The sequence below is a fragment of the Antechinus flavipes genome, chromosome 1 (genome assembly GCF_016432865.1).
Source record: "Antechinus flavipes isolate AdamAnt ecotype Samford, QLD, Australia chromosome 1, AdamAnt_v2, whole genome shotgun sequence".
NCBI classification, from domain to species: Eukaryota; Metazoa; Chordata; class Mammalia; order Dasyuromorphia; family Dasyuridae; genus Antechinus; species Antechinus flavipes.
The window spans coordinates 472,087,433-472,105,024 of record NC_067398.1 but is presented as its reverse complement, the minus strand read 5'-3'; the positions used below and the strand labels follow the sequence as shown (position 1 = coordinate 472,105,024).

General features: G+C 31.5%; 1 protein-coding gene across 2 annotated transcripts in view; it reads right to left on the bottom strand.

Moving 5' to 3' along the window:
• Positions 1 to 2,115: 2,115 nt before the first annotated feature.
• RB1CC1 (RB1 inducible coiled-coil 1) overlaps positions 2,116 to 17,592 on the bottom strand; it is a 68,684-nt gene continuing 53,207 nt past the window's right edge. Inside the window, exons 17-24 of one of the 2 annotated variants that reach the window (XM_051970202.1) lie at positions 15,420 to 15,528; positions 15,047 to 15,287; positions 12,697 to 12,751; positions 11,553 to 11,600; positions 8,397 to 8,455; positions 7,028 to 7,164; positions 3,850 to 3,920; positions 2,116 to 3,109 (exon numbers count right to left, since the gene is read on the bottom strand). In XM_051970202.1, coding sequence (XP_051826162.1) covers positions 3,032 to 3,109; positions 3,850 to 3,920; positions 7,028 to 7,164; positions 8,397 to 8,455; positions 11,553 to 11,600; positions 12,697 to 12,751; positions 15,047 to 15,287; positions 15,420 to 15,528 — 798 coding nt within the window. In that variant the 3' untranslated portion in view covers positions 2,116 to 3,031. The remainder of the gene's footprint in view (positions 3,110 to 3,849; positions 3,921 to 7,027; positions 7,165 to 8,396; positions 8,456 to 11,552; positions 11,601 to 12,696; positions 12,752 to 15,046; positions 15,288 to 15,419; positions 15,529 to 17,592) is intronic. The other variant, XM_051970203.1, reaches the window with a different exon arrangement.

The window sequence follows — 17,592 nt, the reverse complement described above, 5'->3', positions numbered from 1 at the left end:
ATCTTGAGGATCAAATGAAGTACTTGTTGGCACAGGTATATAAATGCTTTTTCCATTACAAATATTTTGGAGCCTATTGGTCTGAACCTGTGTTTCAAAAATAAGTACTTTACAAATGTTTTCTATGCAGGCAGTAAGAGTGCAGGCTTCAGATTTAGGATTACTTGGATATAAGCCTCATATGAAATCAACTGTGTCTCCTTGGACAAGTCATTTAATCTTTTATGTGACTGACGGCTCCATTTTATTAGCTACATCTTTTTGGACTGCATTGTTGGAAAGACTTTTCCACTCCAGATTTCCCTATGTTGCCAAAATTACAGATTCTTGTGGTACTCATATAAATCTTTCAAATTTAGAGAATAATGTTATGTATAGTTATTTTTCTTTGACACAAATGCAGGCTTAAAAAATGATTTACAACTCCCACCATTACAGACTGATTTTGAGATCAGATCATAACAGATTAGGAGTGAACTTGAGTAGTTGCAGTTGGTAATGATAATTATATCATTTTCCAGGCTATTTCCTATTCATTTCTGTCTCTCCATCCCCCTCTCTGTTGTCCATAATTTAAATTGTTGGAAACTAAAGAAGTCATTTAGTTTCACTGCTGGGGATTCAAAGGCAGTCTGATGTGACAGGAATGCTAGGGGTTTGTCTGTTACTTATTTCATTTTGGGTGATACACTCCACCAGAGATATTTCCTTCATTTGTAAAAAAGAGAGATCAGATCTACCTGTACATCTCAATAGGAGATAACAAATTTTGTCTTTCACTGTGGAGATGGATGTTTTGTTATATTACTTGCAAACAGAAATTAACACTATTTCAATTGTAATATTCCATATTCTATTTCCTAAACATTTTTTCCTCAATAGTTTTCAACATTTATTTTTGCAAGATTTTGTGTTCCAAATTTTTTCTCTCTAACTTCCCTTACATCAAGACAATAAGCCATCTGATATAGGTTAAACATGTGCTTTTAGTAAAAGCAACCTAATACATCTCAGGTGATTAGGATTCTTAAATAAAGTTGTGCTTTGTAAATTTTTTTCATGAAGGACATGAACAAAGGGTGAATGTATCATCCCAAAAAGAGAAGTAAAGAATCAGAGTATTGAATTAGCGTGCTTGGTAGAGCTTCAATGGAAAATTTACTGAAAGGTATAATCTAGAACTACACAGAATTAAAAAACGCGTGGAATGCACTGCAGTCTACAGAAGTACACTGAACACTCAAAGTATTCTTTCTTTAATCCAAAGGAAGAAAATTAAAATTTTCAACTTAATGTGACACCAGCAAAACTGATGAACTTTGATAACAATTTTCTACGGTTAACTGGGAAGAAATTAAACATTAAAAGGTTAACTCACTAATATTAAAAGGATGGGTCTGCTGCCAAACTAACAAACTTTGGTACCATATGACCAACTCTATGACTGTCTTATTCTTTCGAGATATGTCTATGTGACACTACAACTACCTGTCTGGTAACTTCACAAATACAATCAAATTTAGTTTATTTTTGTGCTTTGCTTTGCCTTGAGGAAAAATCTTTACCAAATTCTATTTCTCAGATGAAAACAGATGCATTATAAAACCATTTGTGAGCTGTTTTCTTTTGTACTAAAAAGTCAGACAGATTGAATAGAAACATTTCAAATCATTCATTCATTTATTAATGTTGTCAAACTCAGGATTTTTTTTTACACTGTTGTATTTATTCCATTTACTTTCTGTTCTATTAGACACATCTTAAAAAAAAAAAAATTTAACTCTTGTGAAGAAATACTGTTAAATATTTTATGCAAATGAGTAACTTCATTATTGTCCTATAGCAACATAACCGAAATACTATCCTCTCTAACTCAATAACTCATCGAAATGCCTTTGCTTAACAGTTGCTTTTTTGAGAAAAGGGAGTTTGCCACGATTCATTTCTATTTCTTGGGAAAACACTGCTTTATCCTGTAAAATAAATTAAAGAATACCATTTCTGTAACACAGATGTCTTTCCGTGCTATAATGATACAGAAAAATCTTGTCACACTCTCTAACATTCACTCAAATTTATTAAAAAACTTACCATTTTCTTTAAAAGGCACACACATTTACAGGTTCAAATCTTTATTGTTTTAAAATTCTACATGTCTTTTACAATACAATAATTTGTTACTTAAATGACTTTCATATGGTTAATGTACAATGAGTGTTTTTTTTTCCTGAACTCAACCATGAATTACAATTTCATCAATATGATTTTTCTAAATAGATTAATACAAGACTTCTGTGTTATTGGGAAGGTTCATGTGCTTACATTTAAAACTGTCAATGGCACAGATTCTTCCCTTCAGAATCTATATGATCAATCCATCGAAAGTGCTTTGAAGATTGCTGATTACCTGTGGCTGATCTGAAAATCAGTCAATCCAATTGTAGGGTTTTTTTTTTTCTTTCTTTCTTGAAACATCAAAGGGCATTTAAAAAAATAATGAAACAAGTTGTGGTAGTTATCTACAGAGGCAAACTCATGTTTAAGAAAATTATATGATTATCTGCATGCAATGACACTCCTCTTTTAAATAGTTTTGAAGAATTTATATATATTATAAAGAATGTGTTAAAGAGAGCAAGTATCCTGATAACGATTTCACAAAAGGACAAATGCTGGTAATAATGGTAACTAACACTTAACATCTAAGTTCGAGCTAATGTATATTTAACAGGCAATTAATATGGCTAATTTGTAAGCCACAATGTATAGGATATGCCCTTTGAGAAAATGAACTAATTTGGTCCGCATTTCTAGAGTCATCTGGGTAAAAAACTGTAATTCAGCCAAGGGATATGATGAATTTCTTGTTTCTAAAATGTAATTTGTTAAAAAATAAATGTTGTACATCAATGAAGTATATTGTCATATTGACTTCTGTATAAAAAAGATGGCCTATTTTTGGAGTGATGGATGAACACTGTAGGACAAGGTAGAGAAAATATGACAAAATGAAATGAATTTCCTGTGAGAGTTATACTTTCTTGTTCCACGGCACAGCTTTAACTCTGTAAAATTTGGTACCCAAAGGAACTTTAAATCTGTTTTGTGCCTAAAAGAGAGATAAGAAATATTTTATGTTACTTGTTGCTTGTTGAAGCTAAGGTAAAACAGTATTATATTCCTACACGTAATTGAAGGACTGTATAATACTACTAGTCCTGCAGTAATTACAGAGAATTAGAGTGAGTCTTCAGCAGCAACAACAGAATGAATGATGCTATTAAAAATGAGACATCTGGGGATAGCTAGGTGGCACAGTAAAGACAGCACCAGCCCTGAAGTCAGGAGGACCCGAGTTCAAATCTGGTCTGAGACACTTAACTAGCTTTCTTAGCTGTTTGAGGGTGACAGAAAAAGACAGACATATACATGCATACTAATTATAAATTGACAATAAACCTGGTTTATTTTAAATCATAAAATAATTTTCCTTCAATCTTCACTAAGGAAGTTTGATAGACAAATAGTAAAATATTTCTGTACCAAAACAGAGTTCCTTTCTGATTACCATTAATTTATGGAGCTACTGACTCAATAGGAACAAAACAAGAAATAATTTTTCAACAGGTATCAGAATTGCTTATCTGTCTATCCCACTTATAGTAAATAGTACATGCCCATTAAGATTATTTGCTAGGATTAATTAGAATTACAGTTAAAGGGTTTATTTTCTTGGGTCTCACTGGAATCATGTTTTAACTGAATAGGAAGTGACCATTAGATTTCTACATAAAGCATTTTCTTTACCAACTCTATGCTTTTTATAACACATCCTATATTTTGTTTTACCTTTTTGGCTTGACAATATTCCTTTTCCATTACTTTTCCAAGTACCCACGGTCTTCTAGATGTACCTGAAGCTAATAAGTTATAGCATTAATTTCATTTTAAAAATAAGATCTCCTATAAAGTACTTCCATAACACTTGTTCTTTAAAAAGGAAAAAATTAAAAGCCTTAAATTATTAATGTATAACATGAAACAAGAAAAATACGTGTGGACAAAGCTTTTAAATCACTACCACCTCTCCTAGCAAGGCAGAACTTGAATGGACTATGCAATACTTTAAAATCAATATAGAAGAGTCTGAAAACCCACATTGAAGAACTCCACAATGGCATAAGAGTGCCACCTACTGACTAAACAAGATGTTATCTGGGGAAAAAAATAGACAAGAGCCAGTCAGATTACCAGGTGCAGCAAATAAAAGTATTTTCACAGTAGAAAAGTCCAAATTAAGTGAAGAAGGGCAGAATGTGTTTGAAAGGAAATGGAAGAACTCTCCTCAATTCTCAAAGCTACCACTTTTTTGAACAAGTGATGGATGACAGTGACAGAGGCACTAAACTTACTTTTAAGATGAATGAACAACTTTAGGAACAGGAGCATTGACTATTATGAAGGGTTGTTATATAGAAGGATAATTACATCCCCCCCCCCCCCCCCCGCCCCTTGGTCCCAGAGAACAAAACCAGAAAAAGTAAATAGAGGTTGCTAAGAGGCAAGTTTGGGCTTGCTGTCAGGCAAAATTTCCTGATAATTAAAAAGCTGTCCTAAAGCAGGATGGGCTACCTAGAACAATGTTGAGCCCTCTACTGCTGGGTATGTTATGGTGAAGAATTTTCCTTTGCTATATGACCTGAACTAGGATATTTACTGAAGTCCGTTTCAATTCTCAAATTCTGTGAAATTTAATGGTTCTGATGATCACTACTCCACCTAATCCTAACAAGTGGAATGCTCTTCCCCACCATCTTTAAAGTATAAAAAACAAAAGAATATAATGTGAATATAAATTAAATAATAAACTTTTTCTTTTTACAGCTAGTGATTTCAGCACAATAATGCATCCCATAATGCATATTTCATTAGAAAACCTAACCCAGGGAGGAGATATTTAAAATTGAATTTAATTTATTTCTTCATATTTTACCTGTAAAATGTAAAGGTAGCAAACTGAAAAGATCTTAAAGATCATCGAGTCTAAATCTCTTGGTTTAAAGGTGGCACAGAGGCCCTAAGAAGTTATTTGCTCATAGCTAGTTAATATATAGGTCTCCCCTTACTACTGCCCCAGTTTTTTTCAATCCATGCCTGGAAGTTAAATTGAAAAAGTTAAATCTAGACTAAAAGTCCAGTGGACTCAGAAGTGCTGCCTAATTTCCTTCATTTCTCTAAACCTCTGCTTAATGGAGGAACAGCTCAGTATGAGAGCTCTCTGGATTGATCTTTGTGGCTACTTACCAACTTGAGTTATACTACATGGAAGCTGAACATAATGGCCTAGAATAAGCCTAGAGACTGAATTTGAAATTCCATTGGTGTAAATACCAAGTGAAGAAACTCCTTGTATTAATGCTAGTCAGTACTTCCTCAACCTGACTTGCCCAAGTAGCAAGTAGTTGTAGAATTACTTGTTGCTAACTAAATACCACAGAGGCAGATTCAAAATAGCCTCATATACTGAGCTGTCATCTCAGTCAACAAAGTAGAGCTGAGAATATTGTAGGAAAATAGGCAGCACTTCCAGACACACTGAGCTTTTAGAATAGATTTTAAGTTGAGTACAACAATGAACTCCTTGGACAGAATTTCAACCCAAGTCTTCCAGTCCTTTATCTACCAGGATAGTCCAGATCTATCCATGACACTACAGTGGCCTAGAAACCTTCCCTAGGGAAGATTAGAAGTTCTTAGAATAGTGAGAGTTACGGACTACAGAAAATACCAGAGGAGTGACTCCTGAGTAGCCAGATAGCAGGCTATGAATATGAAAAACTTAATGACTATTCTTTTCTCAATTTTACTACTGGGGAAAAGGCAGAGTTACATGATTTTACATTTATACATTACAGACAAAGGAAAACAACCAGGATACCTTCAAAAGTTACATGTTGGAATTATTTTATATATGCTTACTTATTTAAAAGCACATTACATATAAGAGACTTGTAGTTTTGTGAGTAATTCTCTTTTTCTGTTCTATTATATGTATTTGGAAATGCTCATCTATTTAGTGTATGTTAAGAAACAAAAGGGAATGTAGCATGTATACTTCTTAGATTGTATAATATATATGACTGCTTTTTCTTCATTTTTGGAGAAGACCATAACATCAGGGAGGTAAGGGTTGTGCAAAGTCAGCAGCCTCATTCTCTGGGAGTCATTTATATTGTATGTATGTATAAGACTGAATCGGACAACTCTAATCTAAATGATGATATCTGATACAATTAAAAATGTCTTCATCATGGTCAAGGAAAAGAGTACTTTAATACAGACATACACACATACAGTCCTTCAAAAAGCTTGTATTTGAGGCCTCTCTTATTTGTTAGATAATTAAGGTTGACTGGCACAGGCTTTTAAGAAAATAGTTATCTCTACATTAAGATGAACACAAATAAGACTTGAATTGAATATGTTTCAGTTGATCAAATATGCTGGTTAAAAGTTACAAAATACTATCATCACAACTGTTAAAAATTGTCAAACAATACACTACAGTATTCTAAAAAGTTGTAATATTTGTTCATATTATTTCTCATTTTATAGGTGAGAAAATTTATAGCCCAGAAAAGTTAAATAACATATTCAGGATTACATAGAGTCCAAGGTAGGACAATAATTCATGGTTTATAACTCCTAATTTCTAGGCTTCTTCTACTTCATATTTTTCTTTGAAGACTAGATTTGACAAGTTTCCTAAAGGACATCTCAGTGTCTGACAGTAAATTGGCATAATACACTTTCAAGAAATATTTGTCAGCTGTTTATTTTGAACACAGATTTATTAAGCAAGACATTTTTGGGGGGTAAATATTTGTACTACAGTGAATTAGCATACTAAATTCTGGGACTTTTAGACCTCTAACAATTCTGAAAAAAGTGACTGTTTTTAATTAAACAAAAACTGATAATTGCTGATAATTAAGCATCATATTTTAGTATAAAATGAGACACTTACCACACTCACCTGGTTTGAGGTCCAATGCAGTGAGAGACTCTGAATGCAGGAAGTATAAAGTTGGGCTAACAGTAAATAATACATAATTGTCATGACGTTCATCCAAGATGATGAGAACCAAATCTCCAACCTGAAAACTAAATAAAAGTAGTAGAGTTTTACTATACTTGGTAGGGTTTATAACCACATTGTGAAAGCTTAACTAATTTTTGGATTTTAAGATAAATTTAAGATAATAAGTATATTATTCAGTTCTTCTTAACATTTTGGAATACTATGGATGATACTGGCCATGAGATTTTCTTGACTAGGATACTGGAGTAGTAGTTTGTCATTTACATCATGGGAATTAAGGCAAATAAAGTTAAGTGACTTGCCCAGGGTCACACAGCTATTAAGTGTCTTGAATGTAGATTTGAACTCATGTCTTTCTAACTTCAGGTATAGAGTTGTTATCTATTGAGCCACCTATCTATATTAAAACAAAATTAAGATTTTAATTTTAAGACTTTAAAAAATACCACTCATTTAACTCTTGTATTTAAGAGATCAACAAAGTAGAATCTATAGAAGTGAAATAACTTGTCTTAATGCTTTATAATCACTAAGAGGAAGAAATCATATTTGAGTTCAAATCCTCTGACTATAAATCTAATATTCTTTCCATTGTACCAAATCACATAAGTAAATATATCCTCAAATATGACTAAATATTTCCTCAAAAGTCCATTTAAATTAAAAGTCACATACCACAGAAAGCTCTTTTTTCTAGAAAAATTAGCATAAGGTACCTTGGCACGCACTTTGTATTTAATAAATTTGATTCTGAGAAAACTGGTGTGGTTTTACAAACATTTTTCTGACATTTTATCCCTAGCTATTTATCTATAAGTAAACATGGCATTTTAAAAATCAACTTTTAAAAACATATGGTAGTTTTAATGATTATGATGGCTCCATTAGCAGGTCACTATAATTTGACTTTTCTGCACAAAGTGCAGTAAAACTTCCCTCTCCCCTTTTCAATTATTTTTATCCTAGATATATACAAATGGTGGGAGAGAAAAGAAAGTTATCAAAGTGATACAATCTAGGTATAAAAAGTGTTGCTTAGGAAGAGAAGTGGAAGAAAGGATGACTTATCTATTTTGGATGACTTGACTAAAACAGTGATTTATAAATCATATCTTAAAAAGTAAGCTGGATAATCACTTTTTGAATAGCAGAGGCAATAACTTGGACTAAATATCTTTTCAAGTCTCCTCTAATTTGAAATTCTATGACTTTTCTAACAAGTTAGCACTTTTAAGAGATTTTACTTGCTAACAGGTTACATACATAAATGAATCTCCCAAAAGTAAATACTTACTCTCTAATAGCTATTTTTTCAGAATGCCTTGAAGAAACTGAAGACATGCTTTGAGACATCTGGGAAAAAAAATTGAACAAGTAGTAAAGCATATAAAACAAGATGATCTTCAAACAGTTTATTATCCTTAAATAGTTTATGTACCTAAACAGAAACAAATTTAGATTAAAATACCTAAATTTTTTTTTTGATTTGACAATTACATTTATCTAAAAGTTCTTGATAATTCAAGTGTCACTCAAAAGCATGAAAAAGGCTTGATAAAATATTCAAAATACTTTCCTTAGTCACTGAATGTTAGTATGGTTACGTTCAATAATTTTTGCCAATGTGAAACTTATTTTTATTTAAACATAACTGAACTAAAAACTAAATGAAGAGCTATAATTTAGTTTAATTTATGTTAAATGAATAAGTTTGTGCAAATATATAGAGAGATTAACCTTGGCAAAGATGCAATTCCAAATGGTGGCGGCAAAGGACCTACAAATTCTGCAGATAGTGAGGGTGGAATGTGTGCAGAAATTATGAAATTCAGCTAACAAAAGCTTGTTTTATCACAAATATTTATGTGTGGTTAATCTACAAAGGTGAAACTAGAACACAGAAATAAACATACTTTATCTAGTTTAATGATCAATTTTCATTAAATCAAAACATACACTGATGTGCACACATAATATAAATGCAGAAAAATAGATCTATTTCTTAGGAATATACATATTCCTAAATGATATTGCAGTATAGATTTACAAAGATCATGAATTAATATCATGTTGTTTCTCGCCTTAATCAAACTATTTTTAGTCTTTCTGTCTACAGAGTAACAATGCTGTGTGACAGGGAGGTAATCAATTTACTTCCTTATTTGTAAAACAAAAGAGGAGTGATTGTTAATGATTGTTATTGTCCTCCTTTGCAAATAAATTTAATTGGTGAGCTTCAAGATTTGGGGCTTTAAAATATTAATAATTTGGATATTGTAATTATAAATACAGTAAGCACTAGATATAGCATAATGGGCAGAGCACTGGATTTGGAATTGAGAAAAGCTCATTTTAAATGTTGTTTCAGACCCTTTTAAACAATGTGATCTTGGGTAAGTCACTTAACCTCTCCTGGCTTCTCTTTTCTCATGAAATTAAATGGGGATTCTAATCGTTTCTGTTAAACATTAAGCACTTGGAAAAATGCATATGCTGTACAAGACATAGTAAAAGACTCGTAATATTTTAAGTTTTAATTACATCTAAGATTTTAAAAATATGTTGGGATACAAGAAATGAAAATTATTATCATGCACCTTAGAGCCTTTCAATTTGGAATTTATGAAAGTTTAAATGAAAACTGAGCTTAAATGTTACTTTAAATCATAAAAAAATGTTTCTAAAGTAACTATTGTTGAAGTACTTTAGAAATAGGCTGTATGAAGGGTGAAAATATACTGGAAAAATATGTTAGTCCCTTGAGTCAAAGAATCTGGGTTCAAATTCCAGCTCCCTTGCTTACTGTCTGCATCACATTGGACAAATCATCCAGGCTTTCTCTATTGATATTTATTAATCAGAAGTAGTATTCTATTGGAAATTACTTAATATAAATTTTTAAAAAGGTTTATATAGTTATTTATATAACTATATAACAAAAGGTTTGAAATTATAGTTATTTATATAACTATATAACAAAAGGTTTGAAATTATACATATACATACAAAAATAGTTTAATGATTAAATTTAAAAATGAAGAAATCAGGAGCATGTGAATTTCTCTTTATAATATCAATATTGAATATATACATATGTTGTATATGTGTGTGTATAAGTGTTAATTTGTATATATGGTTCTATTCTACTACCAATTATGATGGGTACGATGATTTACATAAAACAAATTGTGGGCTTGATAAAAATCTTATATATACACAAATACATATGTACACACATGCATACATACATATAGATAGATACACATGGGTGTGTATATGACTTAACATTACAATGTAATATTATTGACAACTTGACATCACCCTATTCATATTTCAGTACTTTAAGGGCCCATAATTTATTCACATGGCTATACCTTATTCCTCTCTAAGCATATCACAACACTTCTAAAAATTTTTAAGAAAGCTGAACTATTGCTCTCCCCTTGATTTTACCATGTACTTTCCAATTTTCAAGCACTCAAATTTGTTATCCTCAATGTTTAGAACATATTATTTTCTTTTAAAACCCAGCTAGTATATGCCTCTTTCTCCAGGAAGACTTGAATTCCTCCAGATGCAAGTTCACTCTTTTTTTTTTTTTTGGGGGGGGATACTAATTATATATTTTATATTAAATTACTTCCCAGTCATCTCTTCACCATGCTTCCTGGACAATATTTTCCATAAGGTCTTAATCTTTCCATCCCAATTCTTGAGCCTCATTATCTTGATATGTAGTTGTCATGGTGGGATACTATATTTGGGTCTAACTAGATACCTTTCACTTTATTCCTTGGCCATTTGCTTGCTGGTTTTATGTACCCTCCACCTTCTCCTTTTTTTCCAGGTCTGGAACCATAATCAAATCAACTACTGGAAAGAGTACCTAAATCTATTCTTCTACAGATTGACTCACTAACTCTAATCTTTCCAACTAAAATATTTGGTCCTGGCCACCATTCTACTATGTTATTCACATTCTGAAGAACAATTTGGAAACAAGCCCAAAAGGTCATTGATTATAAAACTGTGCATACCTTCTGACCCAGAAATGCTATTGTTCCGTTTCCCAAGAGATTGGGGAAAAAAAAAAAAAAGGAAAAGGATCCATTTGTGGCAAAGATATTGGCAAAGAATTGAAAACTGAAGAGCTGCCCATCAATTGGATAATAGCTTAAACTGTGGTATATAACTGTGATGATTTGTCCAACATGATGCAGATAGTAAGCAAGAGAGCTGGAATTTGAATCAAGATTCTTTGACTATAGAGATTACATATTTTTACAGTATATTTTCACCATTCATACAGCCTATTTCTAAAGCACAGGAAAACACTGGACATAGTAACACCAATATTGTAAGGATGATCAACTGTGAAAGACTCAAAAGTAGATATAGTGCTGAAATGACGCTTTTAGAGATAACAACATGATAAGTAACAAACACTTACTAATCTCTGATTTAACCGCTTGTTTTCTTCTTCTTTTAACTGCAAAGTCTGCAAAACAAATGAAAAACTTTTCTGTACTTAAATCATAATCAATCCAAATGACAAAACACTTGAAAACCAAATAGCATTTCTTTGAGAATGCTGAAGTAAAAAAATAATAATAGTAAAGCCTAACAGTTGTTCTTTAGGATAGCTCTATCTACTGATATTTTACAACAAATCAATTCAAAATGCTCTGAACTTATCTGAAAATGAAGCTGTTATAGACATACCTGTTTAAGTTCTATTTGAAAATATTTGCTATTTTGATTTCTGGAATTTCATTAGATATTCATTAAAACAGACAGAAATTAAAATATGTTTATTCAATTGAAGAATGATGATTGCTCTACGGGCAAAGAATTTCCCTATTAACATTGTAAAAGTTACACATCTGCTTGCCAGAATATAAAAACTACAGAATATGTATGTAAGTGATCCCTTGGTCAAAGCTGAAAATGAAAAAGAATTGCCAACCTTCAAAATTCTATTCAGACATTTAAATTTATTCCTATTTGAAATGCATTAATTGTAAAATCGTGTTGCCAGAAATACTACTGTCCTCATTTTATATTTTTTAACACAACTAAGATAAATTTTTCATTTAAAAAAATACATAAAATGTTTGTTCAGGGGCAGCTAGATGACATAGTAGATAGAGCACCAGTCTCTAGAGTTAGAAGGGCTTGAGTTCAAATCCAGCCTCAGACATGTAACACTTCCTAGCTGTGGACAAGTCATTTAACCTTATGTACTAAAGGGAAGAAAAAAAAAAAAAAAACTGTTACATTTCCTAAAAAGTTAATAGAAGACAACTACTACTAACTAGGAGATGTGTAAAGAGTTCAGATTTCATTCTCTGATAATGCAACTGTCATTCAAAAGTAATTGTTAAGTCATTTATTCTCTAATAAGAAACAGGATTCCTTAAAATGTTAATTAGATACTTAAAAAAAAATGAAGCAGTAACTTCTAAATGCAAAGAAGATGGATAGATTCTTTAGAATTAAAATATATTCATGGAATAAAATATGTTAATGAATATCCAAGTATATTCCAAAGTGAACACAATTAATTTAACAATTAAAAAAAACAAGTTACTTACTCTTTCTAACAACATTATCCTTTGTTTTTCTTCAGACAACATGTGAATATTTTCACTAAGGAGAAAAAAAAGGAATTTTATGAAAAAATTATTCTGTTGTTTCAAAATTAAGTGTTATCTTCAACTGCCGTCTCTAAAATTCAACTTCAAATGAAGATTTCTAAATTTTTAAGATCTGACACAAACAATTTTAAAAAATAGAGAACAAGGGTATCAAATATATTCCCAAATCATGATAAAACTTATGCAGTGCTCAATGATTCACAAATTTCTTATTACATTTAGAAAATTTATTTTTACTATCATATATCCTATCATGGGAATAGGCTATCAATGTTTACAGCTTAAAATTTAATGACAAAATGAAGATTATTAACCCCTGAAATTTAAGGGACTAGATATTAATACTAGTTGAATACCCTGATAGCAGTTATGTTATTTTTTTCCTTCCTTTTGAATGACAATGTCTGGTATATAAAAAGCACTAACATGAATTCAGTTGTCTAAATTTCAACAACTGTAGTATTCCAGTTATATCTTTCTATGTATATGCATATATATACGTTATATATGTACCCATGCTTCTCTATCGTGGCTGGGTCAGTGCCTGCTGGGATAATAGTAAGCTAAACAATAATATCCACTGAAGCTTCTAGGGGAAGAAACAAATGAACAAATCAATAGAGTGAGCATGGCTTTATCAGTTCATTGAAGACAAAATGTATGTCTTGGTTTTGAATCTATCTATTGGACACATCATTTAATCCTTTGAAGTTTCAGGTCTTCTGTAATTGGAATAGGTGGCCAATAGAGTACCTTCCTGTTCAAAATCTAACAAGATTTTAAAGAAGAATTTGATAAAATATGTCAATTAATAAACAAATATTTATTAAGCTACTATGCTCTAAGCATTAGAAATACAAATTATTCAGCCAATAAACATTTTTAAAATGTCTACCATCTTACCACTGAAGATTCAAAGAGGCAAAAAAAAACACAAAAAACAAACAAAAAAACCAGTTCTTGCTTCTTAAAGAAAATTGATTGACCACTTTTACTAATTTTCTTAAAAACCTGAATAAAGGCAGAGAAGGCATGCTCATCAAGCTTTTAGACTGAACATCAAATTAAGAAGGAAAGCTGTCATACTGTGACCCAAAATTCATGATTCAAAATGATTCTCACAGGTTAAGGATTTGGACTGAATCTAATAAGATGAAAATTCAATAAAGTCTTGCAATTGTTTAAAAATAATCCACTTCACAAATACAAAAAAGAGGAGTAGGAGTTATCAGTTTTTTCTGAAAAAGAACTAGAAATATTCAAGTGTGGCAAGCTCAGTGAGTTAGCAGTTTTCAGTAGCATCAAAAGTGAATGTGATCCTGATCTAGATTGAAAAACACAGCTTATAGAAATAAGGAAGCTTATAATACTTTCTCAGAATAAAATAAAATAAAGGAAATCAATTACATTGTTCAATTATAATATTAAGAAAAAACGGAAGGAAAAAATTCTAGCCTCATTTCAGAGGATAAAGGCTCTAAAGGAATACCTCTTTTACTTTTCACATCAACATGCAGAATGAAATCTTTCTTGGGGGAAAAAAAAAAAAGGAAGGGGAGTTAAAAACAGCACAAGGATCTGAAGATAAGACAGAAAACACAACTTATCTGAAGATGGAAGGCAAAAGCAATGGTAAAGGAAGAAAGAACACTGACAAAGTGAGAAGTTTCCCAGTATATATCTACTATTAGGATCAAATTATAAACTACCATCAGAAACCAAGAAAAAACTACTTGTAAATAAAAGACCTTATCAAGAAAATGAACACCTCAGAAATCAAGGGGAAATTTTCATCACTTTTGTTTCTTTAAGATAGGGATGGAATAATTTTTCAAGTAATATATAAATAACTTTGTTTTTGTTCACATGACAAAAGGGCTCTTTACACAATTATGTCCTTTCAAGAATAAGTTTTTATAGCTTAAACATGCTTTGTGTGCAATAGACTCTCTATTAGATAGAAAGCCAAGAAAGAATAAAATGAGAGATAAACATCAATATTCCCAGTCCCAGTTAACTTCAATGTGTCTCTTACAGTGTTAATGTTAACTCTTGTGTCTCCTGTATTGAAGTTGCCCAAATATAATTTTAACTGAGCTTGTGATTATTTTACAATCTTTATTCTATCTTCTCAATATCAATAATTAAAAGATAATCTTTTCTTTTTAACTTACAAAACTCTTTCCTTGTTACACACTGTGCTCTAAGAAAATTGTTTGCAAAGTTCTGGTTAGCAAAGAGTTTTTAGCTATGTTGGGAGGATACAAACACCCAGATGAACACTCACTGTACAGACATCATGCTTGTTTCCATTGCTGAATCCGTTCTTCCTTCATCTGCCATTTCTGAGGCTAATCTGTCTGTTTCACTAGGGAGTTCAGGTGCACAAGCACCACAAAGTTCAGGGGCTGTAGCTAAATATGGTGGAGGAACAAAACTGCTACTACGCAATTTATTTACTTCTTCTTCAAGTTTTTTCTTCTCCTCAAGCAAACGAGCTCGATCTTCAGAAAGGGATTCAATTAAATCTGAACATAAAGAATAAAAATAACCAATTAACAAACTAATATTTATTGTATTTCAAAAATTTCTCTAATTTTAAACCAAAAGATCACTTCAGAAGTGATCTAAAACATTCTATTAGAATAAATCAAACTAACCTTTATCTCGTTCTTGTTGTTGCATTGTATTTTTCAATTTGTCACTAAGATCATTTATTATATTTTCTTTCTTCATTTTTTCTCTTGTTAGAACAGTGTTAAAATTAGTCTAGGATTAGAAAAAAAAGACTTGAAATTAACAGTCTAGACATGAAAGGCAGAAAATTAACATAATAGTATTGAAAAATTGCTAATTATATTTACAAAAAAGCACCAGGAAATATAGATGGTAGAAACTTAATTCAATGGTCTTGGTATTAAACTCATTGTTAATTACACTTCAAAATATTTGGTAGTTTCTGCTATTCCCTCTTTTCCACAATAATGCCACTATCACTGAAGAAGTAGAAGTGGACACAGGCTAGCCTATCTACCCAAGATGAGCTTGTACATGCTCACTGACTTTGGTCCTCAGAAAGCAGACTCAATTTGTTGCTATGGCCATAACCTTTTCATCAAAAATAGAACCTGTCAGAGTTTATGGAACACTGACATGGTCTTCAAAAATCAAGCATCACAAATTTATATAATTAAAGCAAAATAATAGAATTCTAGAGTAGAAAAGGATGCCAAGAAAGTTTTTAAGATGGTCTATAGCTTTTACTTTGGTTGTTTATATTCTAAATATGAGATCTAAGCAATATGAGAGCAAACAAATGTATGGAGGAGCTGAAGCACATCAATCTTGTGACTCATTATAAAACAAAATGAGAAAAAAACATAGCTAATAAACTCTTTGAAGAGGCAGAGAAGAATTGAAAGAATTAGATTTACTATGTAAACAATGACAATAAAACCCATCTCATTTTAGGGGAATTTAATTATTTTTATATTAGAGAACTTGAGTATTTGAAAAAATTTTTAAAAGAATAACAATGAAAATAATTACATCTTATGTACCACCATTGGTTATAGAGGATATAAAGAAAACCACTATTAACAACTAATTAACAAATTAACATATATTGATATTCAATAATTTCAATACAAAAGTGGGAACAGGTCAAAATGGTGAAAGAGCTTCAGAGAGGAAGAAGGAATAAGAAAGATCAAAGAAGGAAGAAGCCTCTACATCAGGGGTCCTCAAACTACGGCCTGCAGGCCAGATGCAGCAGCTGAGGACGTTTATCCCCTTCACCCAGGGCTATGAAGTTTCTTTATTTAAAAGCCCACAAAACAAAGTTTTTGTTTTTACTATAGTCCGGCCTTCTAATAGTCTGAGGGACAGTGAACAGGCCCCCTATTTAAAAAGTTTAAGGACTCCTGCTCTACATCATGAATACTACTTCTGGAAAATAATTAGTATTCAACACTCATGCTAAGTATCATAGGACACTTCAAAGATGAAACTGATTATATTTTAGCACACAGGAAAAATTTAATTGATGTGGGAGAAAAACCTGAATCAACTGTTTTTATACTATTAGGTCACTGACTTGTCAGAGCCAATACTACAATTAAAAACAAAATGCTGGAAGAATTAAGAAAAAAATCATATAATTAGAACAATATTTTCAATAGTGAAATATTTGAACAAGTAATTATAATGAAAAAATAAGTAAAGGGCAATGGAAATTACACCAATACTGACCATAATCACTGTTTACTTAAGTTCACTCTTTAAATGAAATCAACTGAAATAACAAGGCAACAAAAAGAACCTACTGAGCAAACTTCGTGAGCAAACATTTCACTTAACTTGCTAAACAGAGAAATGATGGACAAAAATACTAATACTAATACTAATTCAGAATATAAACTCACAAAATTGGGCAAAATAGAATAATGGGTGATTATCTGCATTAGCAGCTCACTCTCCTTGGCATTCTCTGGGACCAAAACTTCCTCCTCTTCATCTGGTCATATTCTGCCCTGTCCCTGTAACGACATGCCTTCTACTCTTTTATCTCTTGCTCAGTATGGTATTCAAATCAATACTACTACTGGCTTTGGGAAAGGCCAGTCAGTAGAACCTGTCCATGTTTTGTTCCATTCACTATCTCTATGACTTCCCAAACTATAATTTCCTTCCTTGGCTTAGATCTCATATTTAGCATTTAGTATGCTGTCTCTCCTATTAGAATAAAGCTCACAGAACGTAGGTACAGTATCCCTTGTGTTTACACAACAATGAGTATTACCTAATAAATGCTTTTCATGTTTCTGTATTTAC